At 40.7% G+C, this 26621-nt stretch overlaps 3 protein-coding genes across 7 annotated transcripts; 1 reads left to right on the forward strand and 2 right to left on the reverse strand.

Moving 5' to 3' along the window:
• Window positions 1-618: 618 nt before the first annotated feature.
• Window positions 619-7078, forward strand: dnaja3a (DnaJ heat shock protein family (Hsp40) member A3a). 2 transcript variants are annotated; one of them, XM_062531400.1, is made up of 12 exons: window positions 619-853; window positions 2469-2605; window positions 2765-2848; window positions 3252-3473; window positions 3628-3780; window positions 4003-4150; window positions 4608-4672; window positions 4906-5034; window positions 5325-5440; window positions 5596-5693; window positions 5881-6025; window positions 6259-7078. In XM_062531400.1, exons 1-11 carry the CDS (start codon window positions 646-648, stop codon window positions 5895-5897), a joined length of 1377 nt encoding a protein of 458 aa, XP_062387384.1. In that variant the 5' UTR covers window positions 619-645; the 3' UTR covers window positions 5898-6025; window positions 6259-7078. The 2 variants fall into 2 exon arrangements, with proteins under 2 accessions (XP_062387384.1, XP_062387382.1); XM_062531398.1 differs by lacking the exon at window positions 5881-6025.
• A 136-nt stretch (window positions 7079-7214) lies between these two features.
• On the reverse strand, window positions 7215-13997 carry hmox2b (heme oxygenase 2b). 2 transcript variants are annotated; one of them, XM_062531409.1, is made up of 7 exons: window positions 13930-13997; window positions 12838-12893; window positions 11955-12045; window positions 11571-11688; window positions 10336-10827; window positions 9811-9934; window positions 7215-9187 (listed from the first exon to the last, which is right to left on the reverse strand). In XM_062531409.1, the coding sequence occupies exons 3-7, from the start codon at window positions 12020-12022 to the stop codon at window positions 9060-9062; spliced, it is 930 nt and encodes a 309-aa protein (XP_062387393.1). In that variant the 5' UTR covers window positions 12023-12045; window positions 12838-12893; window positions 13930-13997; the 3' UTR covers window positions 7215-9059. The 2 variants fall into 2 exon arrangements, with proteins under 2 accessions (XP_062387393.1, XP_062387394.1); XM_062531410.1 differs by lacking the exon at window positions 13930-13997 and adding an exon at window positions 13573-13872.
• A 1055-nt stretch (window positions 13998-15052) lies between these two features.
• cfap70 (cilia and flagella associated protein 70) lies at window positions 15053-26554 on the reverse strand. 3 transcript variants are annotated; one of them, XM_062531376.1, is made up of 26 exons: window positions 26398-26554; window positions 26001-26184; window positions 25806-25904; window positions 25374-25459; window positions 25008-25187; window positions 24701-24883; window positions 24217-24311; window positions 23790-23889; window positions 23486-23620; window positions 23052-23201; window positions 22768-22842; window positions 22572-22663; window positions 22373-22433; window positions 21725-21919; window positions 21183-21314; window positions 20617-20742; window positions 20318-20451; window positions 19736-19851; window positions 18337-18516; window positions 17539-17723; window positions 17127-17279; window positions 16454-16615; window positions 16252-16341; window positions 15789-15890; window positions 15594-15641; window positions 15053-15215 (listed from the first exon to the last, which is right to left on the reverse strand). In XM_062531376.1, the coding sequence occupies exons 1-26, from the start codon at window positions 26467-26469 to the stop codon at window positions 15135-15137; spliced, it is 3216 nt and encodes a 1071-aa protein (XP_062387360.1). In that variant the 5' UTR covers window positions 26470-26554; the 3' UTR covers window positions 15053-15134. The 3 variants fall into 3 exon arrangements, with proteins under 3 accessions (XP_062387360.1, XP_062387359.1, XP_062387358.1); XM_062531375.1 differs by having other exon boundaries at window positions 22768-22857; XM_062531374.1 differs by having other exon boundaries at window positions 22768-22893.
• Window positions 26555-26621: the final 67 nt, after the last annotated feature.

A 26621-nucleotide genomic window follows, 5' to 3' on the forward strand; every position in this document is an offset into this window, starting at 1 on the left:
CAACATGCTTGTTATCAGTGGAAATGTAGGCCTAGATATGAATTTTTAAAAATGAAACCACTTCATAATTTGAATCATTTTTGCAAACCCCTTGGTTATGTGTCACTGATCAGCACACATTTAACACCTCTCCTGTGTCTGGAATCTGACACCTATTGTCAGCATTTTAGTTTATGTGAGCCCAAGGAGGGACACAAATAAATCACTTAGGCTAATGTACAAGTTTTGTATGATGGGCAATCCTGTTATTCAAAATGTTTCAGTTATCCAGACTCAACTGAAGAATCTCAGGTGTGCTGAAAAATAAGAATGACCAAAATGCCTTTAAAGGGACACAAGACACCCATGAAGGATAGAACACGTTTTCTGTCATAACTCTCCATTGGCCCTACTGCCTACAAGTCTACTTGTCTACAGTAGCCTATATGCCCAATGCAATACCTGGAGTGGATAAACAGCTGAATACACCACTTAAGGACTTATTTTCAATGTTTCTATTTAATTTACTCTTTGCTTTATTATCCAGCTATAACCTTTGATTCTCTCTCTGACTGTCTGGTTTTCACACGCCACCACCACCAACCTTTTACGCATGCGTTGGGTTGAGAACATGCGCAAAGAACACCGTGAGGCTTCCACTGCGAAATGATGGCGTCCACAGCGGCCCGATGCACCTCACGTTGGATATCGTTTTCAGTGTCGACGGGCCACCGGCGGCCTGTATCTGTCCTCAGCTGCCGTTCTATGGAAGCTAGTCGGGTTGTGTCAAATGTAGGAGCACGGCAACTATGGACAAGAAGCCCCATCATAGGTGGGGGGACCACGAAAGGGTTGACATTGACGGGGTTGCCAGGTGAGACATGGCCAAGACAGCCAGCTGACAAGCAGGAACCTCTATATTTTAGCAATCAATTTTCCTAAAAAGTCCAAGTGTGATACTTGAAATGAGCAACGTTGATATGATGCATCATCGGAGAATGTATATTATGGTCAAGATAGTAGGCCTATCTAGTTCAGAAATGAAATTTGACCAACTAGCTGTCCCTTATTGCTAGCTTGAACATGTGATGTAGGCTAATGTAACGTTAACCTCAGAGTGGAAGTTACAGTATGGGTCACCCAGCCAGCTAGCTAACATGCAAACGTATGTTCTCAAAGTGTCAGCCTTCGACTTGTCGATATAACTCGAGTAGTGGTTCAAATAGTGTAGATATTCTACGTTAATCACTTGCCTTCTCTTTCTGCATGTAAGACGATTGTGAGCTAACTATCATGTCGTTTAGCACGCGATTAATGTTTATTTACTCAAAGTGAGTCATTCTTGTTGGTTGTTTTTGTGCTCACTGCAGGAGTCCGTGCTTGATGTGAGGTTAAAAATGTGTCAATCAAGACACTGTCAAATGAATGTGAAACTTTGAAATGATCACGTTTGGATTAACATATTAGGCTAGGTAGTAAAGCAATACGTTAGCAAACAATCTTGTTTTTGTGCGGCCTTTTAACTCTTCAGACTGCAGGGTCAGTATACATGACATGTCAATTCAGACACCCTGGTCCTTTTGTTTTAGCTAATACTACAGTAGTGTAGCATTACATTACCTTACATCATACACTGCCGGGCCAAAACGTCGCACACTGACATTTCATTGGATGATATCTCGCTATGATAGCCTAATGATTATTTTTGTCCACAGTTGCATGCATTTTGTGCCAAGATAGTTCAATAGTGATGGGAGACTACAGGAAGTCTCCAGCAAGTACCAAAGTCCCAGTGGTGTTAAGGCCAGGACTCTATAGTCGCTAATTAATATGATTAATTAAAAGGATTCCTCATCCTCCCTGAACCACCCTGTGTCTTTCACAGTTTGAGACAGACAAATCCTGGCATCAGTTTCCTGGAACGCGCCACACACACACAAGGCATTTGAACACCCTGAATGACTAGATAACCAGTATATTCCAGGATGACAATGCCAGAATTCACTGAGCTCAGATTATGTAAGAATGGTTCCGGGAGCATGATTTTCACATATAAACTGGCCACCACAGTCCTGAACGTCTTTGAAATGTACTGGAGGGGACTGTTTGTAGTTGTTCGACTCTGCTGTCATCCATAGACGATATTATTCAGTGAAAATAAATAAAAGCAGCTCTTGAGCGAAATAAATGTGATCTCACACAAGGTCGTCAAAACAGTGCCATAGCAAAAGGGAGCAAAAGCTAAGATAATCAAAGCTAAAGATAGTCCCAACCAATTTTAGAGTGTGTGAGTGTTTTTTGGCAAGGAAGTTTGCCCTTACAGATTGCTGGGTCATTGTTCATTGATTTGTCAATTCAGACATCTGGGATCTTCCTATGTAAGATGGTGGTGATGAGGTGATGATAATTAATGAAAATTGGCTTTTGAGTATTCCAATAGGGACTAAGCACTGATTTGACGTGTTTTCCCTAATGGCTTGCTCCCACAGGAGTGAGGCCCCATAATGCCATTTGCTCGTCATCCTTCCACACAAGCAGTTGGGCCCAAGGGAAACAGGACTTCTACCAGATCCTTGGGGTTCCTCGCACCTCGACCCAGAAAGAAATAAAAAAGGCTTACTACCAGGTACTTACTACCAGGCCTCCAGCTCAACATATAATCTAAATGAAACATTTCCTAAATGTAAATCTTTTTTTCTTACACACCATTCAACACCAGTCAAGAACCTATCTATTTATGCCATCTCTTGTAAACCGTGTTTATGAAATGTATATCCTCTTGTAGATGGCGAAGAAGTACCATCCTGACACCAATAAAGAAGACCCTCAAGCTAAGGAGAAGTTTGCACAACTTGCTGAAGCCTATGAGGTCTGATCATCACTATCATCTAACAACCTTTCAGTCAAATTACATGGCATGAATCAATGTGTCATATAGCTGAAATTGTGAGGTGTAACAGTTAGTGAAAATCACATATTTTCATCTGTAGAAATATGAGAAATATCCGATATGAATGACTGCAGGTGTCATTGAGTATCCATGAAGCCTCTCCAGGAACATGCAAAGTAGAACACCTGTGTGTGAGATGTGTCTTTCATTTAGCCCTATCTTAACCGGGTCAGAAATGACTTTGACTGTATTGTGTGTGGTCAAGCACAATAGTTTGCGGTTGAGATACATTATGACCCTGTGACCAGTAGTGGGCATGCTCAGTGTGACCTAGTTCAAGTACAGACTTGTCATTTTTCTGTGTGTGTGTGTGTGCGTGCAGATCTTGAGTGATGAAGGCAGGAGGAAACAGTATGACACATATGGATCAGCTGGATTTGATGCAGGACAAGCAGGAGGCGGCGGCCAACAGCAATACTGGAGCGGAGGGGGTAGCAATGTGGACCCAGAGGAGCTTTTCAGAAAGATCTTTGGAGAATTCTCTGGCGGACGAGGATTTGGAGACATCTTTGGAGACAACACCATTTTTAATCGCCCACAGGAGGTCAGACATGCAGTTCGGCATATGTATTATGGCTCTGATATTTAGTCAAGGAAATTGTTTCCTAATGCATATGGTAGCACTGGCCTGAACTGAATTTGTGGTAGATGAATTAGTGTGATATAACTACTGTATGATTCTCTGTGTTTTCTTCCAGTACACGATGGAGCTAACATTCACACAGGCTGCCAAAGGTGTGAACAAGGAAATTACTGTGGCCATTGATGGCTCCTGCCAGCGCTGTAATGGCAAAGGGCATGAGCCTGACAGTCAAATTCAGCACTGCGGTAGCTGCAATGGCACTGGCATGGTGGGTCAAATGCCATAATCTGTATATTGAATAAAAGGTTTGCGCTGCTAAACGAAAGGGGTGTTATGCAAAAATTGGGAAAAGATGCCAACTGCAAAAGATAATAACCTCAACGAGCCCAGATCACCAAGAAACTTAACTGTTTTCAGTTAAATGTGTGACGCAAGTGAATGCATACATTGGGGTAAATTAATACTTTGTATGTTTGTCACTGTCAAACAGGAAACGGTGAACACAGGGCCATTTGTCATGCGTTCTACGTGCCGGAGATGTGGTGGACGGGGATCTGTCATGACTTCACCGTGTAGATCATGCCAAGGGACCGGGCACACCAAACAGAAACGCACAGTCATGGTGCCCGTGCCAGCAGGTATGCGTGCCTACACACTATTGTCTTTTGAGAAGCTAGCTATTTGTAAATACTGTTGTATGATATAGCATAATCTAATATACAGTAACATGATAGCCACAGTTGTGAATATGAAGTAAATCAAATGTAATCTATCAATTATATTACAATAGTCTTCTAACCCAGAACCCACATACTATTAATGTTCCCAAACATTGGACTTCCTTGTGAAAACAGGGCTAAGACATTTAAAATGTGCAGTAGTACTAGTGTAGCAAGTTCCCCCACCAAAAACTACGGACTACACCTTTAGAGTTTGATGCGGCAATCAGCCTGTACCATTTGTCTTTCATAAAAGGTTCACATGCAGGCTGTGTCCTCTGTAGAAAATGTTTTTTCAAATTTGAATGGACTAGGACAAGGAGCAAACAAATATACCGGTACACACAATTCTAACTGTAACTCCGTGTGTCCACAGGCATTGAGGATGGGCAGACTGTTCGGATGCCAGTTGGGCAGAAGGAAATATTTATCACATTCAAGGCGAGTCTTGCTACTCAAAGACAATCTTTTAAACTTTGTCTTAAACTAACTTGACTAGATGTCAAATGCTTTTGTCTCGAGACTGCTTGTCCTTTTAGTTGGAATGCATTGTATTGACTTGTGCGTCATCATTAGTTTTTCTTCCTAACTTTAGTGAATGTGATCAGACAGTTAGCAGACTTATACCCTTACAACTTTGCCATAACTATTTGGTATCCTGGTGTGTCATTTAGGTCCAGAAGAGTCCGATTTTCAGGCGGGATGGAGCTGACATCCACTCTGATGTACTGTTGTCAGTGGCTCAGGCCATCCTCGGGGGCACAGTACGGGCACAGGGACTTTACGAGACCCTCAACCTAACGGTAAGACAATCTTCAGTGGTAAGCTTCTCTCTGTATAATCCTGTAACCTGTAAAGCTACACAGTAAATGTTTCCTCTGTGCCCTTGGAATTGCCCTGGCAGGCTATTTCTGAAATTGCATTTCCTGCAGTCACAAATAAGTTAGTCCAGAATACAAATGATAGTTTCTAGCTTTCTGGGGCAATAATGTCCGTCAAATAAAACATCAGGTGAAACGTAATGACATGATTGTGGTTATTTGATGAAAGCTGTTGCTACTTGAACAGTCCTAATGGTCATACTCTCAAACAGATCCAAGCTGGTGTTCAAACAGACCAGCGCATTCGTCTATCTGGTAAAGGCATCCCACGGGTCAGTGGCTATGGATATGGAGATCACTACGTTCACATCAAGATAAAAATTCCCAAGTAAGAACTTTATGAATTGAGGTTAAATATCTTCGATTTAAAGGCTTATCTTCGTAAAACTAATGTGCCTCGATAATTAGATAATTAATCAATTTAGTGAAAATGTACTACTTAACTACTGTTTGTGTTTTTGATTTGTTTGTGCTGATGGATAGGATGCTGACAGACAGACAAAGAGCTCTTCTTACAAGCTATGCAGAGGATGAGACCGAGGTCGAGGGGACAGTCAATGGAGTTACCAACACCACCACAGGTACAGGACTCATATATGCAGATCAGACGCTATCATTGCGATGCCGTCACTGTGATTAGACTAATGCCATAACGGTTACCTGTGTAGCTAGAGGTTGCAGTGGTAGTGTCAGGGCAGCACTAAGTGAAGGAAAAAAGGAGAAGAGTTGTTTCCTCTCACACTTAGAACAATCTTTGAATCCCTGTAGGAAAACAAACCAAGTAGGCAATTGCCACTTTGCACCATCAGTATACCATCAGCCATCACCGTCAACCCAGGTCTCTGCCAGGAAGGTTGTTAACAATGAAAACATTGAAAAATTTGTCCAGCTAAACTCGCGGACAGATAAACTGGTAGGTAATTTCAAGATGTAATTTTGGTGGGTGCAATCAAACAGCCAAAGCAAATCAGATACAGTACAAACTGAAAATCTAAATGGTCCATCAAGACCTACAGTATGAACAGGGGTATACTTAGGCAAGCAGCTCAATATTGCCTTTCCTTGCCAGGGTTGTCCTAAATCTTTGTCCCTTTCTGAGTGATCCACTGTGCAGCTTGGCTCCTAACTGTATTTATGTCTATGCAGGAAAGAGATGGACAGGGAACTAAGGGGCTACGTGACGAAGGAATGGAGAAGTGTCTTCCACATGGACACAACCAGGAAGAATGGCTCCGGTGGAGACCAGGTGCAAGGACCTAGTGAAAAGCTGACAACCACTCACACACAGTATCTGCAGAAAGACTCTCCCTCATCTACTACCCGTAGAAGAGTGCACCAATATCCCAAAGGAATCCCTTAGCAGGTGCAGGTGAAACATGTTTCAGTCAGTCTGAAAGTGTAATAATCAAGGCATAAATGTCAAGGATGGCCTAAATCCATGGATAACATAAAACTGAGAAAAGAACAACAGTAAATTGATTACCTGTAGCCATGGTAAATCTAATCAGAAAATAAATATTTTTCGATGACTATCAAAGAGGACGCCTAGACAGTAATGGACTTCTCTATTTAGAGCAGTGTAAACTGGGCACAAAAACAAACTTACGGGACACGTGCCTTCAATTTGTGCTGCTCAACAGAAGGCGCCGCCCAGTACCTTTCAGCTGTGCATAGTCTGTGCAAAACTCTACTCACACCCTCAAATCTTGGCAACATGGAAACTGGTCAGTTCAGTCGTGTATGAATTCTGGTGGTGAGAAGTTCTCAAAGATGGATTTGTCAGGCATCTCAAATGCACATGAATGCCAGGAAACTACAGTTTGTTTCTTCTTGACCACTTAGGCTTCCTAGTTTTCTCCACTTGTTCTGCCATGCAAAATCTGTACATAGATTGCTGTTCAAAGTGCTATAATGTCTGTAGAAAATATGTTTTAGGCCTGAAATTAAACATTATATGGAAAAATAACTGATGAAATGCATGGTTCTGTCTTCATCTTCAAACATGTTCAATTTCACATCAAGACAGGCATCTTCCCATCAAATGGATGGATTCACTTTTCCAACAAACTAATGTACTTAATATAAAAAGAGACAGACAGACATTGGACTCTTAGCACAGTTTATTTCACAACTATACCGTTAGCTAACTGTTAGCTAACATTAAACTGGCATTAACTGTCACTGATGATGCTGGATAGATTGCACAATTTGGATGGATTAGATTATTGAACAGCAGCTCAACCGTTCTCAAGCAGGCACACATACAGCAGGTCATATGTAAATTGTTTCAATCTGACAATAATGCGGTGCCACTAGGGAATGTGGTTTTACTTGTGTGCATAATTTGTTTGCCTGTGCGATGGAGGCAAACAAAATGTTTTTTCACAAACCACCGTTTGTTATGAAGCTGACTGTGATACAAGCATTCTTCAGTCTTGATGAATTGCAATATTTAATACTGATGGGGTTCATGGGGCTCTATCCAGCCTTGGACGGTCCACACTGTTCCCAAAATTATATGATACTGCGCTAGCGTTAAGTAACCGATGTGCACACAACACGCTATGATACCAAAGCTTTGAACCAATGAAAAATGCAATGCTGTTTCACAACTTGGCCTAAGGACTGAAATTAAAGAAACAGGGACTTACTGTAATCTAAATTTGTATCTAAAATACCCTCACTAATGCCATACTACATGGCAAGTGGTATTCTTAGCAGCTAGTGCTGCACCTTCAAAATCATTCACAAAAATTATTGCTAAGGCAAAGACCCCACCTACAGACTATTAACTGCTGTAGTTAAGACATAAAAGCCAACCATAGCCTTAGCAGTGTTTCAAGCCACACATTCTACTTGTCTATGCAACTGCCTGGCAGGACTACTGAATGGTTATCTAGTTAAGTACTTCACTAATGTATGGCAGTATCTTACTTTATTGTGCTGGGGCCCGTTATTAACCGCATACCAATATATATTTGCATTCAAGTGACCTTCGTATCTAATTAGTAGGTATAAAACCACCAACAATGCAAAGTTAATTTCATTAATCTTATATGAGGTATCGTTTTGGCATAGAGTCAGGGGTTTAAACCAATAGACCAACCATTGGTCAATAAATTTAACATGTTATCAAATGACAACGTAAGGAATACAGACATTGCTTCAATTAATTAAGAAGGTAACCGACTTAACTGAGTTGTGGGGAAGGGACGCTTGACTCCCACAACAGAGTAAGAGCCTTGGAGTGACTGATACTACAAGAGTAATCCTGCAGCTTTGCAGGGAGGGATGAGGCCTTCATCTACTTGTTGCAGATGACTAGTGATACTGCCTGTCTAAAAATGATTCTTAACTTAACTCAAATTGATATAGGGTTTCAGGGAACATAAGACCATCAAACACCATCCCTCTTCAATAGCCAGCTCACAAACCAATATCATATTTGTGTTGTGTGTATTTACATTACAGCAAATTTCAACCCATCACTTTGTCCGTTGTCATTCTCAGTAATGATGTTTTACATCCATTTACCTGCCACTTCTGGCCAGACAACAATCCATTATCCACCCGAGATTGTTTTGTTGTTGTTGTTGTTGTTGTTGTTGTTGTTGTTGTTTGTTTGTTTGTTTAACCGTATACAACACTGTGATTTGTGGCAAGAGTACAATGAGCATCCTCCATGTCGACACGGGGAGATAATAAGAGTGGTAGGGCAGAATAGCACACTCAATGATGCAAGTTCACAGGACGGACCTCAGGGCAACTAAAGGACTTGGAGAAGAGCAAGAGATGATCTGGAGGAGAGGAAGTCATCCATAAAGGGGTGTGGGGGGGATTTCATCTCAACCGAGCTGCCAGCCCCTACTCTTCCTGCCCTTCCGCAACCTTCATTGAAAAACTCTTCTCCCAATTCCCTGCAGCATTCCTACTTGGTGTAGATGGGATTACATGAGGTACCAGGCTGCCAATCCGGCCAAAGCAGCAACCCAGGCCGCCAGTAGGACCTGGCCGGTGGGATGTCGGAGGACGGACATGGCCATCTGACAGGCATACGCTGACCCACCACTGGCCGCTGAGGAAAAAATAAACAGATCAGATTGATTAAAAGAACTTCAAATCCGTTTACCAACACAATGCATTCAAACACCCAGTATAGAATCTGTGACTACCGGTATTACAAATACCAGACCTGTCCACCACCTCCCTACTATGGCCACATCACTGGCAGAAGAATATAACAGTATAGAAAACAAATGCACAAGATGCTATCATTGACTGGATTTATCATTTAATGCCATACTCATATTATCATTTGTATGTTCTTTCAAGGCTACCATGACATATACTGTGACAACAGACAGCAAATGATTGTACAGTTGGATGTTTTTTTCTTCAATAATATGTGTATGAAAAGTATCTCATATGATGTTTAATCATCATTTGTTATATTATCTTATTATTTGTTATATTATTATCAACATACAACAAATCCCAACACACTATAAATCAGATATAATCAAGTGTCAACAGAGTTGAAGTCAATAAGCACGTTTTAAGACGGAAGGGCACTGAGAATCAATGGAAAATCCCTTTTCTGCCTCGTAGGCTCTGTAGATTTTAGTAGTGTGACCACTGACCAACTGTCTTTCAACAGGTTACATAGCAGTTTGTTTAGTTGTCTTCATCCATGCTTACCCATTTTAGCAGCAAAGTAGGGGCATTTATTTATGTCTCCATCCATATCTCCGTGAACTCCCATGCCTGCGTCCATCACCTCATCCTTCAAAGTTTTCCCAATTTCTGCCAGCTCCTCAAACACCTAAAGAAATGGAAGAGCCAAATGTTCAGAGGGAGGGAGGGAGGGAGAGAGAGAGGCACACAGAGATCAGACCATCTGAAAAAGGCTACATCTACCGCTTCTTTGCTACATGATCAAATATTATCAGATGAGTGACAGAAGCACTGATCATTTGACTAGCAGGTCCATATGAGAAACGCTGTTCTGGTGTCTCCGGTAGTCTGCTGTAGATGACGTGAGAGCATGAAAAGTGCACTGTTTGCATCCCTGACAGTCTCTCAGACCACCCCCACCACCACCAAAAGAGTCACCCAAACTGACGTAAAAAAAAAAAAAACGGGGACAAACCGTGCACTGTTTGCCACTGTTTATTTGAATACCCTCCAACTTTTTGCTATGACTATAAAATGTCTGTTACTTACCTCAATGTTGAAGTGGAAGGCATTAACAGCCTCCTGCACTATCTTCTCCTTGGTAGCAGCATCTAGTTCAAGCTCATTCATCCGGCTACGATACAGCTGTTTGAAGGCCTTGGCACTGTGGATCCCTTCAAAGTGGTAGAACTCCAGACCTTCCCCCGTGGCTGGCAACTTCAACGCCCGCTGTGCCACCTTCTTCAGCACCTGCCCACCTGACAGGTCGCCCATGTAGCGGGTATATGAGTGGGCCACCAGCAGAGCGGGGTCTGACTGGCCCACCTCGTGGATGCGGTCCACATAGTGCTGGGCGCCAGGGGAGCAGGTGACCACGTTCTCCCAGTCTGGACCATAGAAGTACTCCAGATCCCTGGCCAAGGCGTCATGCCGGTGAAGCTCCGTGGGGAAGTAGAGTGGAGCAAACTGGGGATGGTCTTTGTTCCTCTCGATCTCCTCTTCCAGGGCTGTGTAGGTGAAATACAAGGCAACCGCCCCAAGCTGTAAGGAAAACGCATGATCAGACGTCAGGGTTTGCCATCAGGAAGAAAAACTGCTGCTCCTTCCGAAACTGCTTCTATTAGTGGCCAGTCAGCTGACCTGTTGTGTAAGAGCTTGACAGACACTGACAGCTCTTATTACGTCCTTTATACACTATGTAAACAGAGTGTCATAACAGACATATCAAAAAAATATGGTCATATTGCTAGTGAATCGCTAATTTAAACCTGAACTGATCGTCTCATGTCATCATCTGAAAATGTCAAAATGTCCCACTTTTACAACTCAAACATTGATCTGCTGAAAGGTAAAAAGGCAAAGGCGAGTAGGATTTAGCAGTCAGATTTCCACATATTTATAAAGCATTGGTGATCTGAGGCTCACTTCACAGGTGGCCCAAACTCCCACAATGCTTCCAATCATGACTTGAATGAAACTGTGAATATTAACCAGGGCAAAATGGTGCCCAACCTACCCCTTTCCTTAACAAAGTGTATATTTGGTGAGTGCCTACCTCGAATATTCACAACATACTTCGGAAAAAAAAAAGTACCAACACAAAGCCTTTCTATAAAGTTAGACTGCATTATGATTTTTTCAGTTGCATACAATGTAGTAAATCAGATTGTACATTAAATCGGACCGGAAACATTCATTGGTACATCTTGTACAGTAATTGAGCCTTGTGAATTCTTAGACAGCCTTTGCATTGAGAAACAGGCACCAGTGTCAGTTAGGCAGACCTTGAAGAGCTCCTTGCGGATCCGGCCTCTCAGGAAATCTTTGACAAACTGGTTGTTCTCTGCTTTCTCATGGATATCCTTGGTGCCGGCACCCAGCAGCTCAGACAGGTCATCTGGCCTGTGGTAGAAAAGGAAAAGTAAGATGATTTGCCCACAATACTGTTCAAAGGAACAAACTTTGTGCAATAACCCTGACATTAGCCTAGCTTAGCACAATTCAACTGAAGTAGGTTAGACCAGTTAGCATACATCTAGCCTATGGGTGTCATTTCGGATCAAATGTTATAACATGGCACCATCATATCTTATGTTATTTGGTAACTCACTAGGCCTTGCAAATATCTACAATAGTGCAAAGGGATCTTTGAGATTGGAAGGCAGTACCTGACATCGTCGTCCTCCTTCTCATCATAAGCTACTCCAGTTCCGTTTCCCACCTTCTCAGTCGCCATCTTTCATTCAGCCACAGGCTACACTGAAAATGTGAACAGGAGATCTTATTCTGTTACACCAGCTTGGGAAATTCATTCAAGGATGCGTTCAACATTGTCCTACCCATTATGCATTATCACTTGTGCTATTGCACTGCTAGCCATAGTATGAGAAATGTGTGTAAATTACATGATAGGACTTTATTCTTTCCAGTGAAAAGAATAAAGTTCTTCAGGTCATGACACTCAATATACTGTAAGCATAACACTCTATGACTGATATTTGAAGCATCCGTAGGTTGTTTAAATTCTAAATTAATCATAATTTTTTTTTCTATAGTGCACTGGAAGATATATATGTTCTGTTTTTTCTGCACCATTTCAGCTCCAGTCTCTCTGAGTAGGTAGAGGAAGACTACTGATGTATCAAAACAAACATGGAACAGTAAGTTCCCAATGATAAACAGACCAGGAAGCTGTGAGAATTTCACAGGGTCCCATTGTCTGCATACTGTACACAAACGTTACAAACAGTCATGAACATACACAATGCCCATTACAGGATAAAGTTTTATATTTGTATAATCACAACTATACTCTGCAAGAATATATTTACCATAAACTGAATATTTGGCATAATTTGGAGACTGTGCTCCCACAGTAATGACTAGGCTATCATAAGGTAAACTGTAAAGTGAATGCACAGTATACAGTATGCATTTCCAGGCAAGATCCATAGAAAATCTTGAATGTGTTATTGTGGCAACATAATCTCAATCTTATCAATCAATTTTAAATGGCCTGAAAAATCAAAGAGCATACCAAATTCGGCTTACCTTCGATTCTGTAGAGGTTGTGTTGTGTGGTAGTTATGACCTTCTTCAGGCACGTACTGTTGATGCAAGGAAATGTGAACATGTGACTAGCAGGGTTATGAAAACCAAAAACTAGCCCGGCCTATCAGCAACTGTCTATGAGCATGACAACATAGCACATGACAGAACACTCGCATTATACACTCTTTTAAGTTGTTAACAATTCTAGCTAATGTTTACCACGAGTGTACATGAAATGTTTTGTTAACAAAACAATAGTTTGTCACCTCGCTGGATCTGTCTACCGAGCCACGAAGTTGATTTACGGTTTGGCGAAAATATATTCTCGAACAGCTCGCAGCTGTTCAAGTTAAACATTGCCATCCCTGCCATATACTGCCTTACTGGCATGGCTGTTTTCTAATAGCAGGCCTAACGTTACTTTAGCTAACCATAGCTTCAGAGCATTCTTCACAGCTGGGGGGACTATAAGGCCTACGCAGACTGCTAGGAGAGAACTGTAGTTGCACTGTTTAAAGATTAAGGTTTGCCCATGGTCAGGGTTTAGTAGCTTCAAGTGTAACTTAATTTCTACAAACCTAATTTACCGTTGGAAAGCTAATATTAACGTTTGTCCAGTACAATTTACCTCTGCGACTAACTCCACTTTAGATGACTAACGTTAGATTACTCTTAACGTTACATTTAGCTTGACCTGAAGTAAGGTAAGTCGGAAAGTTAAGTAAACTAACATACCTGTACCGTCCGTAGTTAAGTAAAAATCAAATTAGTTGTGTACCGAGGTAACTCGTTTAAAATGGAACGTCAACAATGTAAACAAACAACAAAGACACTGCTAACGTTGCAGACTCTGATAGCTGATTCTCTGTAGCATTTAGCAAGAGGCACCCTAGCTACCTGACAGGCTAATGTTTGCTAGTTGCTTCACAAAATGTCTTGGGAAAAACTGATGCTCTGCTAACAGGGTTATAACCGTATCAAAAAATCTCACTGCTCATGATTTAGCTGTATGATTACAACAAAATCGTTAAAACATACTAGATAGACATAGTAATGTTATATCATATGACAAGCTGGAAAAAATAAACAAACCCTTTTGACATTTGCCGCAGTACAATTTGGTAAGAAGCTCACTTCCGGTCTCGATTGCTGGAACTTGGGAGAACAGGAAGATTTTAAAATAAAAGCCCAATAATCGCGGCGCTATCACAAACTAGATTATCAAACATGTGGTTTATTAATCTACATGATGGTTTCTTGACATTGGAAGATCATGTCAAACAACACCCCTTTACAACTAGTTATTTATCTCAAGTGCTTGAAGGATATTTTGTTTGCATATGATTCTTCTTTTCAGGCATCCTCCAAACCTCTGTGTGTAATGTGTAGTTGAATGGATAACTGAAATAAATCAACTTTTTCATGATATGGTGTGGTGATATGGTATGGTATGGTATGGTATGGTATGGTTATGGTTATGGTTATGGTTATTTAGCAGACGCCTTTGTCCAAAGCGACATACAAATAAATAACAATAGCCTACAAATTAAATTAACAGTGAACAATTACAAAATAGGGAGAATAGCAATATTATCAATAAACCTGTATAAAATAATCATTTTAAGCACTAACCTAATGAGAAATAAAACAATGAAAATGAGAATAGCAATCAAATAAGTCACTCAATTAATTATATAATAACAATAACGATGGCATGGTATGGCTACATTTAAGGACAATAGCAAAATAAATGTCAAATTCTATCAATGGACAAATTATGACAAAACAATACTATTATACAAACCATAACACATAACAAACCCTCAAAAGACTAAGTGAATATTAAACAAATATGCCTTAAGACCCCTCTTAAAAGATCCCTGCTGATTGGCGTATCGGTGGATAGGTGGAGTATGTAACAGTATGTTACTGAGTGGAACACGGGGCATGACCGGGAGGACTGACTAATGATACAGCATGTAACTTTTTGGGAGGGATGTGTTTGCCACAGAACCATATTTTAGTTTTGAACTGAAAGGATGTCTTTAAAACATTTTTTTTTTTTTAAATGTCTCATTAACAGCCTGCCTGTATATTGTAATTGAATAATTCTGCTCTCTTTGATGAATTTCGATATTTTCAAAACCTTCTTTTAACCTCAAATCACAGTGCATGCAGTACAGAAATGGTCCATGCACAAGGAAAAGAACAGGATCATACTTTTTTAATAGAAATAGGTGTACAAGTTACAAATAATCAGAATGCAGTAAATGAATGCATTCAATTCCACATTGTATTCAAAAACAAGGGTTGCCAAATCCAACATGTTTTTGCATCTCATTGATCTCCTGCAGAAGTGGCTCGTTTTGTAAATCCAGCTGATAAAATAAATAAATAAATAAGTAAAAATCAGTACGTGTGCATTTTAATTTATTCATTAATCAGACTTTTTTCCCCCTTTTTTTTAATCTAAAGTGTCTTACAGAATGAGAAATAGCATTCAAGCCACAGTGCAAAGACCTTAGGACCTTAGGCAGGAATTGCTACTGCTTTAGTCCATTATACTATAACTAGCGGATAAGAGCGCAGACATTATAAGTACTAGCGTAGAACAAGGAGGTAGAGGAGGTAAGTGTGTGTTAGGTTGTTAGAAGGAATTAGGAGTAAGGAGGTATCCTTGGAAGTGAGGGTCTTCAAGAGCTAGACATGCAACCAATATAAAATGCAGCATAACTATCCAAACCCAAAGAACCAACCTTCATTGTGTACTTATAAGACTGCTCTGCCTCCAACTTTCTCCCCATCTGTAAATTCCACACATTGTGATAGAGAGAGAGAGGTGAACATTTGGCACCAAATGGATGACAATATTGTAAACATACATACTACTATAAACCCTAAAAGGACATGGACACACACACATTCCATCACAAGCACAAAATCATACACACCTGCAAGCAGACAAGTGCCAGGTATCCCCACACCTCTGCATTAGTATTGTTTAAGGTGTTGGCCTCTGTCAGTGCATCCTCAGCTTCTGTCATCTCTTCCAGCTAGAACAGAAATATCACACAGGCAAGAAAAGTCAAAAAGACAATATTCTACATTCATATTAACCAATAGAATATGGAAAAACACATGTGTCACACAGTGATTAGCCCATCTCATTGTGTTCTTTGCAGTGACGAATCAGAAGATTTTTTTAAAAAAAAAGGTAAATATTCACTGCTGCAGGTTCTAATAGTGTGTTATGGTTATAATAACAACTGTAGGGAATCAATGTGTCTGGAAAGCACATGAATTGAATTGACACATCAAATTATGACAATGTTTAGGTGTTAGCTGGCTAGCGGCAAAAGCAAAAAGATCCTCTTCTGGGTGTTGTAGTAAATTATAAAAGTGTATTATGTTTACCCGGTAGCAGGCGATGCCCAGGCCAAGCCAGGTCAAGCAGGATGGCGAGCTCTTGCAAGCACGTAGGTATGTGGCTTTGGCCTTCTCAAACTATGACAATTTCAGGAAAATGGATGGCAAGGTAAATCTCCAGCAGAATTCAACCTTCCTTTCTAGCATTCAGCTCTGTGTAATCTGCACATGGGAATGTATTACTTCTGACCTGCCCTTCCTTCAGGTAGATAGAGCCCAGGCGCAGATAGATGGGGTGAGTGTCGGAGGCATCCGCCACAAAGTCCAGGGTTCTCTCATAACACTTCTGGGCATCTCTGCTCTCACCTCGCAGGAAATGCAAGTGGCCCCAAAGTGCCCACACATCTGGATTCTACACATAAGTAAGGAACCGTTTCACTTGGTTTGGTTAATTTTTTTATGATTTGAGATTCATAGTCATAGTTGTTTCCATGTTGGCCCATGGAAAGATCTGGCCGATCTTTATTCAACTATGAGGTTAATACAGTTTTTCCCATTCTATAGCACCTTTAATTGTCATAAGATAGTGCAAAAAAAGTCCACTGTAAAGTAATTAGTATCCATTAAGTTATGAGCCTCTGAACAGATCAAGGTCAGGGTTGGCTTTCTCATTACGGTATGATGGCTTTTAACTCTGAATTCTCATTACACACAGAGGATTGACATGCTGTCTTGGATATGTAATTATTTTGTCTTATCTTACAAATTTAAATGAGCTAGTACGGACCATTACAATCAATAAATAATATGCAATTATAATTATACAGTCGTATCACCACAGCCCATTGCTAGGCCCTGGTAAGAGGAAATATTAGCTGAACAAATCATAGTTCATAAAACTATGGGCCCTGTGCCAGGATCACCTCGTAGCTATCTCTGAGTGCTGCACTGAGGTTGGTCTCAGCACTGCCGTACTCTCCTCGGAGGGTGTGGAGCTGAGCCAACGCCAGGTGGTAGGAGCTACTCAACCCGGCCTCCGGGCACAGCAGCTCCTGAGCCAGTACCCTTTGGGCCGTCTAATAGGGAGAAAGGAGATGAGCTCAAATATGAACACAGTACATGAGGAGGTCTCATTTGAGAACTTATAATAACACTTGATGCAATCCAAATTTCCACCAGATTCTCACTCAGTTTTCAGCTCCTGTGACGTTAATGTTGGTAAAACATAGAATGTAAGCCAGTAGCTGGCGGGTCCAGAGCAGCATGTACTTGTATTATACATAATAACAATAACACCTTTAAATTAGACACCAAACTATCGTTGTATGTTGCTACCTGTAATGCATTGCTCTGCAGTAGGAACTCCACAGTCTCCATGTAGATACTACATGGTTTGCTCGGGCTGTTAAGGGAAGCTGTCCTGGTTGGTTTAGGTTCCACGGCCAAAGTAGGACCCTCCACCTCTTTAACACCAGCACCACTTTGACGACTAATGGAACTTTCTACATCCTCTCCCTCAACTGCAACAAGAAAAAACGCAGTACATGAACACACAAAGAGAGAGAGAGAGAGAGAGAGAGAGAGAGAGAGAGAGAGAATTCTGGAAAGTTGTATATTACTACTGCTTCATGTTACTCTTCTCCACCTCCACATTCAAAGGCAGAAGGAAGGAAGGAAGGAAGGAAAGAAGGAAAGAAAGAAAGAAAGAAAGAAAGAAAGAACGAAAGGAAGAAAGAAAGAAAGAAAGAAAGAAAGAAAGAAAGAATATCTCTATAGTAGAGTTTTTCCATTTTTTTTTATTTTGATTGTTTCTGAATGATCTAGAAATATCAACACCCTGAAGAAATCATTTTGAGATGATGTCAAAAACACCTATGCTCTGGGTTGCCCAGATAGCATGCAAACCAGCTAGCGTAAGCCTGGCTCTCTAAAATCAATATGCACCACATGTGATGCTGTATCAAATACAATGTAAGCCAATGGAGGAGTACCATGCGGCTGCGTTCAAGACAACCTGAAGCTTACTGAACTCCACATAGGACTTTTAATAAACATAGTCACTTGTAGCAGTGCACAGTGCACATGTGCACAGTGCACATAGTGATGGCAGTACAGGTGTGATCTTGGACTCACTGCTGTCCTCAGCCGAGTCTTCCTCTGCTTCTTCCTCTTGCTCTTCCTGTGCGTCTAACTCGATCTGTGTGTCCCCGTCGTCTGCTGGGCTCGGCACCAAACCCGCCCGCTGCTGCTTACAGGCCTCTAAGAAAGCCATCTCTGCCTGGATACTGTTGTCCTGTGCTTGATAGAACACACCTGTGCAGAGGGGAATGCCAGGGTACAGACACGGCAGAAGTGAATGAAAACGAAGGTAAATATAGGAAATCACTATCATATATTCTGGTCCTGCCCAGTGCTAATACCTTACTGGACAAGTGTACATCAGGCTCTACTGGAGGTTTTCCGAGTTGCTATTCCATTCAGATTCGACACTCTGTACCTGGGTAACTTTCCAAAAGAGATACATGCTAAGGACAAGAAGCTTATGTCCATCTTACTAGCTGCATGTAAAAAAGCCATAACCCGTAAATGGCTGAAGCAACAAGCTCCTTCGATAGATGATTGGATAGACATAATCTATGACATATACAAAATGGAGAGACTGACATATTGTCTTCAACTCCGGCAAGAAGATTTTACAAGTATATGGTTTAAGTGGACCGTTTATATTGCTCCCAGAAGAGTAGACTTCATATAATGTATATGATATGCATTTAAATCAATATACACATTCCTCCCAGTTCTATAACGTATATAGTTCTGTTTGTGGTACCAGACAGACCTCTTATTGAAGGTTGTATACAAGTCATCAAAAGGCAGTCAAATGCTTTCTTTGTTTGTTTGTATGTTTTTTTTTGTTTGTTTGTTTTCTTATGCGAAATACAAGAGAATTGTGACTGGTAATTACCTGAAGGCTGGCTAGATGGCTTTTGATTGTACTGATGCGGATGGTATTGTTTATTATGTCCCTGACTTGTGTATTTGTCTGCTTTGATTTTGAGTGTACAGTTGCTGAGAAGGATGTAATGTGTCCTCATTGATGTATCTCTCTGTAATGCTCTGGATACCAATAAAAACTATAAATTAAAAAAAAAGGAAAGGACCTCTCTACAAAGACACACATGTGTCTGTTTATGTAAAAGACCATACATAATATGTAGACAATTACAGTCTACACTGTAAAAGTTTAATAAACAACGTTTCGGCTTGGAAGCCTTTGTCAAGTTTTAACTTGACAAAGGCTTCCAAGCCGAAACGTTGTTTATTAAACTTTTGGCATCAGAACAAGAGTGTGCGGTTTCCTCCATCCTCTTTAAACGACTACCGTGACCAGCACCTCGCAAAAAATAGGTGTGCGCTGCTCTCCTTTTATACAGAAACAGAACATGAAACTGACACTTAAACAAAAAAAAAAACTACAGCCACAACTGGAATATATGCACTGACTGAACTAAATATGATCATTGTAACTCACCAAACAGTGTCCAGGCAACTACACTGCTGGGATTGACACAGGTTGCTCCTTCAAAAAAAGTCTCTGCATCCTCGTACCGCCCATCCATCTCAGCCAGAATACCACACATCAGTAAACTAGACACAGTGATAGAGAGGGAGAGAGAGATAGAAACATATGGCCACGGAAGAAAAACAAAAAAAATCACTGAAATAGGAAAGATGTTTTTGAGCCTGTCCATGGGGTTGTCTGAGGGGTGTGGGGTGAGTGGGTAAAAATACCTTAATGTTCTAATAGTCTAACAGTTCTATTGTCAATATTGATTTCATCCATATATTCATTGTTTTGACTTGACCAATTCAGAAAATCAGTTCTTAATCAGAAGATAACAAGGTTTTTCATGTCAAACCACACAACCTGTTACGTACCGAACCATCAGTGAGCTTGAAAGAGACTAAATATGATTTACTGGTGTAAGGAGGTTAGACAAGTGCTGAACTAATGCTCAATAAACCAGGCAATAAATCAGACTTTTACTAATGCGTAGAACTAATACTTAGTTAATCAGACTTAGTTTATCATGAGTTATATCAGGTGGCTCACCTGGATAGATGTGCCTGATTTATAGAGACCGCCTGATGGAAGCATTCCTCTGCTTTCTGGTAGTCCCCCCTCAACATGTAGAAACAGCCGTAATCAAACCAGTGGGACGGGTCATTACGATCTCGTGCCAGCCGCTGCATAGATACGTCAAACTCATAGTCATACCTCAAATATCTCTCATATAATAGTCATTCTCAGTCAGTCAGATAACAAGTACAATGATGTATGAATGTAGTCCCGTATGTTAACTTAAACCTAGACTCTGACAAGTGGTTTGCTCCCAAAGTATTGTCTCATACCTCCTGGTAGTATTTGGTGGCGAGCTGGAAGTCCTGGTTCAGCTGAGCCTCTTTGGCAAAGTGCTTTAGCTGAGAACACTCCAGCATTGGCTGTGGCTGATTCTCTAGATCATCTACGGCCAGTGTCTGGACCAGAGAGGGAGAAAATGTACACAAAGAACGCACATATTGATGTCTCTTGCTCAGGTGATTAGTGACTATTTGATTATGATTTTCTAGGAGCTAGGGGAAATTTAGAAGGTGAAATATGGTTCAGTGCTTAATAGATGCTGCAACTAGGAAGGCATGTGCAGTATAATAGGACAATTGCATGAATACAAAAGCTAATCATTTAATTAGACATAAACATGTCATAAATGCTCTATGGCAGATTCAGCTGCACACATCATTTCCACAATTCTGTCATACTACCATTAACATTCCATCAAGACACAGGCAAAGTTTTGTGGCTGAACACCTTGTTTGGTCAATAAATAGTGAGTTTGGATAGTTCAACAGTTCTGAGATTGTTACAGTATCTGACAGTTGTGTTTGTTGGGTGTATTTCTGAAAATGCAATGTCCTACCTTATTCAATGCCTTGTGCATTTCATCCACCAGAAACACATAGAGCTGACTTAGAAATGCCTGCAGTTGTTCCACATCCGTGAAGGCTTCAGTTCGCAACATTTTCTCACGCACTATTCGAACTACAGAGTACTGACCAACACACACACATACGAACACAAAAAAACACAAAAACAAAATAAACCTCACAGTATAGATACAGTATGTTTGCAGGCATCATGACAAACCATTTTACCACAACAAGCAGATATATCTGAATGAGTGAGCTGAAAATGTTATTGCCCATAATGGTGGGATTTTTGCACACTAACACAACTCTCCAAGGAGGAGAACTTTGGAAAGTATTTTAGAAAACGAATACATATGACCAACTCAGAGTTCACTCAGTCACCTACAATTACAAAACCACAAACCCATTTAAATTCAATGCAGCTGGCAGAGAACTGTTTATGTAAAGGGAATATGTATGTAATACTTATACCCTTAACTCTTTGACTACCCTTTCACCTCTTATTCATGTTTTGAGCTTTCCTTCGACTTACCTTGAGTTGTTCTTTAAAAGCAAAGTACTTCCCGGAATAGTTGAGCTCCCCGAACAAATGTGCTTTACGCTGTTCCTGTGTGTTGGGATCTGGGAGCTGGGCACTGGGTTCAAACGCTGCTCCAAACAGCTGCTGGTACTGGTCCAGGACCTGTGCTGCCACACTTGCTACTTGAGCCTGAAACTCCTGCACGGCCTGTCAGTCATGAAAATTAGATTAGATTAAACTTTACTGTCATTGCGTAGCGTACAAGTACAGAGCCAATGAAATGCAATAAGTCATGAAGCCACCATAGGTAGATAAATATGTGTTTGTGTAAGGTGATGAGAGAATGTGTGGTTTTACGTTAACCCTTCAGCAGGGAAGTTTTGAACATTCTAGAAGATTCTGCTCCGCAACAATGTAAGGTTCTAAAATTCCATGTTTAATTCAATGAACCCAGATATTCTTCAGAACTTTCAATTTCCAACGTTCCCATACTGGCTTAAGGGGTAATGCATAAACTCAGTGGTTGCCTGTCTAGGTTATTCCTGTGGCTTCTGTGGTGCATTAATAGGCTCGCCATGATATGAGGCATTGATTGATATTATAACTTTGTCTTAGCAATACATTATAGATGAGTGGTAGAGGGTGTGAGATGTATTTTACTCGTTCTGCTCCAGCTGGTCTGCGAGGTAATAGAGGTCTTGGAGGAATAAGCTCCATCACTCTATGGAAAAAACAGTTACAGTTACATTAACCTACATCCGTACTAATAGTAAGCAGGTCAAATATTATTTATGTATTTATTTATCATTATTGATTTTATATATATCATACAAAGATGTATTTTTATTTAGTGCGGTACCTTTTTGCAAGCTCCACTGGTGGTCTTTTGGGAACAAGTGGTTTGTCTAATGCAATCTCAATTACAATGTAGGACTTAGAATCTGCATACATCTACAATAGAGAGCACATAAGCCTGTTGGTGGCAATTTTTGCAACTGTGTGTCGCCACAGTATGTGTGATAGCTGGACTATTCATTTCAAAAGATAAAACTAACTTGTCCCTCCGTGTTGATCTGTGGCTCCACGTCAATTACATTCTCGTCTGGGGCAACCTTGCCCTGTGTCCCTGCCTGGGAAGCAGAAAGCTGGTGTATTTTAGCTTCTTCAGCGGCATCTCGAGTCTCATGCGCAAAGAGATAAAGTCATTTAAACCAAATATATTTAATGGAATTCGTTGAAATGAGATTGTGTTGTAAGTATGGCTAGACAGAAGGATGACCAAAAATAGTGGAGGTACATTTTATTCAGTTTCTGACTGGATGGTCATTTGTAAATGTACCTTCCTGGGAGACTCCTTGGTATCTTTTCCTCCCTTGTCAAATATTTTGCTTGGTGCAGCCTTGCAGGAGCCCACGGAAGACACGCGGGCTTTGCCTTGCGTCACCGGCGGCCGCATACTCTCCCGTAGCACGCTATGGTTCCGCTTCGTCTAAACACATACAAAAAACAACACAACAAAAACATAAACAAACAAAAAAATAGTGATTTATCAGCATGGTTATTCTAAACAGCAGACAGATTCATTCTAACTTCCATTTAAAAACACATTTAAAGTTTTGAACAGCTGATCTGCAATACATGTCTGGACAATTACTCTTTACTCATGTCTGAAACTGAACTAGAACTCAGCAATTCATCATAATAACTATACAATTTCTTTCTCGACTTAATGGGTGATCATACAAAATAGAGTAGAAAAAAAGTAATTCTGACTTTCAGCATGAGCTCTGACTCATAGAAAGGGTGGAGTTTATAGGCCCCTCTGACACAAGTAGCCCCTGGATACAACAGCGGAGCCAGGTCCACATATGCCACTCCATGGAAGGATATTTGGGTCTCATCCTCCCCCTACATTGGACAACACAAACCCACTGTTACACACAATGATTACATCATTTTTCATCGATCAAGTATGTTCGGATTGGAGTAGTGTCAGTGCAACACTTGCGAGACAGTATTTCTATAACAAAGCCACAGGGACATCTGATTTAAATGTGCATTTAACGTCCTCACACACCTTGTCTTTACCAGCCTTCGCTCCCTTGGCAGCTCCCATCTGTGCTACTTTCATAATCTCTATTGGCCACAACCGGCAATCCACAATCCGCCGAGTCAGCCTGTGGAGACAAGAACATGTGTGGAAGTGTACAGACTGCCCTAATCGACTTCGCAAACATCATTTTCTAATTAACACTGTCTAAATTAAAGGGGGGAAACGGTTAATTGCACACACATAAACATAAACTGGCAATTTTAACAGTTTGTAATATTTATATTAGGTTTGTAAACTCAGGGCATTGTTGTCAAAGGGCTTAATGCTCAGACAATTTATCCCTGAATAAACAACGGCTGCTGCTGCTGCTGCTGCTGATAATGATTATTCTGAGGAAATCTGAAAAATTGTTAGCAACTGTTAACGTTCTGAAGAGCCCAGAGAGTCTCACCAGGCTGCACCTCCAGCATCCAGGAAGCAGCGTCGCTCTGTGTCCCAGCTCACCCTCTTCCTGTTTATCTCCGCCTCAACACGAAGCTCCTTATCCTACAAGTCACACATGTGGAGAATAAGTAGTAGGCAATCTCACTTTATTGAAACCATTTTCTAACCTGTTCTGTTTACGGTTCTTGTTTAGAACTGCAACTGGGAGGGCATGTACAGTATAACAGAACAATTGCACGAATAGAACGGGAAAGAATTTCATAGACATAAACATGTCTAAACATTAGACACATAAAATACATGTCATAAATGCTCTATGGCAGAATGCTCTACATGCTCTACACACCACAATAATAATAGGCATAATATCCACATAATATCCACAATTCAATTTAGAGCTAAAAAGGAATTACTCTTACATACTATTTACCATTCTATTGTTTACATAATTTTTCATTTACAATAAGAATTGACATTTAGATAAAGTTCACCTCTACAGTGGTCATATCGCCATCCTCCATGTCGACACTCTGCTCTTCAATGTTAACGCCTGGTATGTACTGGGCTCCTGAGGCCAACATGGCACCCTGTGGCCATTTTTTGGGTCGGGGAACAGGTTCTCTCTCCCCTCCCATTTTCAGCATTCCATTGGAGAACATCAATATTTGCTCCTTCTGTGAGAGAACAAAGGTTGATACATACTGTATACTGTACTAGACTACTGTATTGGTGTAAGTCTACCAAACAAGAGCCCATGGCTAAAAAGTAGAAAATGAGATTAAAAAAATAGATAAATACCTCGGCTGTGAGGGGCACCTGTAGTGCTGCAGCATAGCCTGATGCAGGTGCCGCTGCTTGATTCCATACGTCAGGCACAGAGTAGGCTGTTTCAACAGTAACTTTCAAAAGGTTGGACTCGGAGAGCTTGGTGGCTGGCAACAGAGGCTTTGGGACACTGACTGAGACATCAAGGACAGGCTAAACAAACAAACAAACAAACAAACAAGCGAGCAAAAACAAAACGTGATTGCATGGGAACACCATGTTAATAACGTAGCTGTTATGTTTAAGTAAACATTTAAACAAAATAACACTTTGTATTGACAACATAAATGCAACATCCAATCATAATTTGCATGCTAGTAAACATAGGTAAACATTCACCTTGTTGCTACCATCCAGTGCAGCTGTCTCTCCAGGTGAGCCAGGTGCTGGATAAAGGACTGTGGAGGCTGTGAAGCAGCTTTGACCTGCACAAAATAACGACCTATCTCATTCACAATTCACAAGAAATATTCAATGACTCATTTATTTAATACCCCACCAGATTTGGCTGTATTTTCATTCCACAAGCTTTTTATTCCAAAAACGTAGGCCACAGGATAAATGTATTGTCAGCTGTTCTTTTATGTAGGTGATTTATGCCATTTATTACACTTTATATGCTGACTATACACCATCTACAACATCATTGTTGTGTCCAAAATGTGCGTTGAGCAAGTTAATGTTTATAAATTGGACTGCAATGGCTTGTCCTTTCACATCATGTAAAAATGGATTCATACTGACAGTTCAGAGTTTAATTTGAAATCTAACCATGGAGAAGAGGGAGCAAATCCACCACCGCCTGCCCAAGAACAATCGTCTTCTCTTCCTTCTGCTTCTTCTCTTTGGGCAAGATCTCAGTCACAGTCACTGATGAGATTGAGATAAGCAGTAATCAAAAGTTCTGTATGTCAATTTAACAGATGGAGAATGGTCCAAATAAAGAGCACCAAGAAGACTACTTACAGATGACAGGTTTATGTGCGAGATCATCCAAATTATGTGCAGCATCTGAACATTCGAAGCTGCATGTAAAGTTGTAATCCACTGCTTCGTCAACAACTGCATCAACCTTTGGAGAATCTCCAAGGACTACACCATTCAACTCAGTTCTAACAAAACTGAGGAAGGACTCGGTCCTGCTTCCTTTCTAGAGCACATCAAATCGACCATGCAATTAGAGTCAATGACAGAAACACCAAAGACATCGGGCTATGTATTAATGATAAAACAAGGAATAAAACTGTTCAAACCCGAAGTCGGACATGTTTGTAAGTTATAATGTGTAAGGTTAGCAAGAGCTGATTTAGCCTAACAGAAAATAAAGAGCTAGAATAGATTAGCAAACGTTAACGTCACTCACCAAATTATGGCCACGTAAAACTGTTATTTGTACAGATACTGCCTGTTCTCCAACTACTTGTCCTGTATCCATTTTGAGGAATTGCACCAAACATATATTAACAAAACAGTTTGACGTGAAACTACTTCTGTAGGACTGATACTTTCATGACTTTCTCAGCGTCTTCATGTTTCTATAGTTACCGTGTAACATATCGCGAGATATCGTTGCGAGGTCTTGTCTTC

Source organism: Sardina pilchardus, chromosome 3 (genome assembly GCF_963854185.1).
Source record: "Sardina pilchardus chromosome 3, fSarPil1.1, whole genome shotgun sequence".
Taxonomy (NCBI): Eukaryota; Metazoa; Chordata; class Actinopteri; order Clupeiformes; family Clupeidae; genus Sardina; species Sardina pilchardus.

Bases quoted from the DNA above. Each gene is read 5' to 3' on its own strand.
- dnaja3a (XM_062531398.1), top strand. From the start codon at position 646: ATGATGGCGTCCACAGCGGCCCGATGCACCTCACGTTGGATATCGTTT. The intron at 3,474-3,627 runs GTCAGACATGCA...GTTTTCTTCCAG, and splicing joins TTTTTAATCGCCCACAGGAG to TACACGATGGAGCTAACATT. The intron at 5,694-6,258 runs GTACAGGACTCA...ATGTCTATGCAG, and splicing joins AGTTACCAACACCACCACAG to GAAAGAGATGGACAGGGAAC.
- hmox2b (XM_062531409.1), bottom strand. From the start codon at position 12,022: ATGGCGACTGAGAAGGTGGGAAACGGAACTGGAGTAGCTTATGATGAG. The intron at 11,689-11,954 runs GTACTGCCTTCC...TTTCTACCACAG, and splicing joins AAGGAGGACGACGATGTCAG to GCCAGATGACCTGTCTGAGC. The intron at 9,935-10,335 runs GTAAGTAACAGA...CCATTTCTTTAG, and splicing joins CCTTCCACTTCAACATTGAG to GTGTTTGAGGAGCTGGCAGA.
- cfap70 (XM_062531374.1), bottom strand. From the start codon at position 26,469: ATGGATACAGGACAAGTAGTTGGAGAACAGGCAGTATCTGTACAAATA. The intron at 17,724-18,336 runs GTGAGTCCAAGA...TTCTTGTTGCAG, and splicing joins AGACTCGGCTGAGGACAGCA to TTGAGGGAGAGGATGTAGAA. The intron at 15,891-16,251 runs GTAAACATAATA...TTTCTGTTCTAG, and splicing joins TGGGCATCGCCTGCTACCGG to CTGGAAGAGATGACAGAAGC.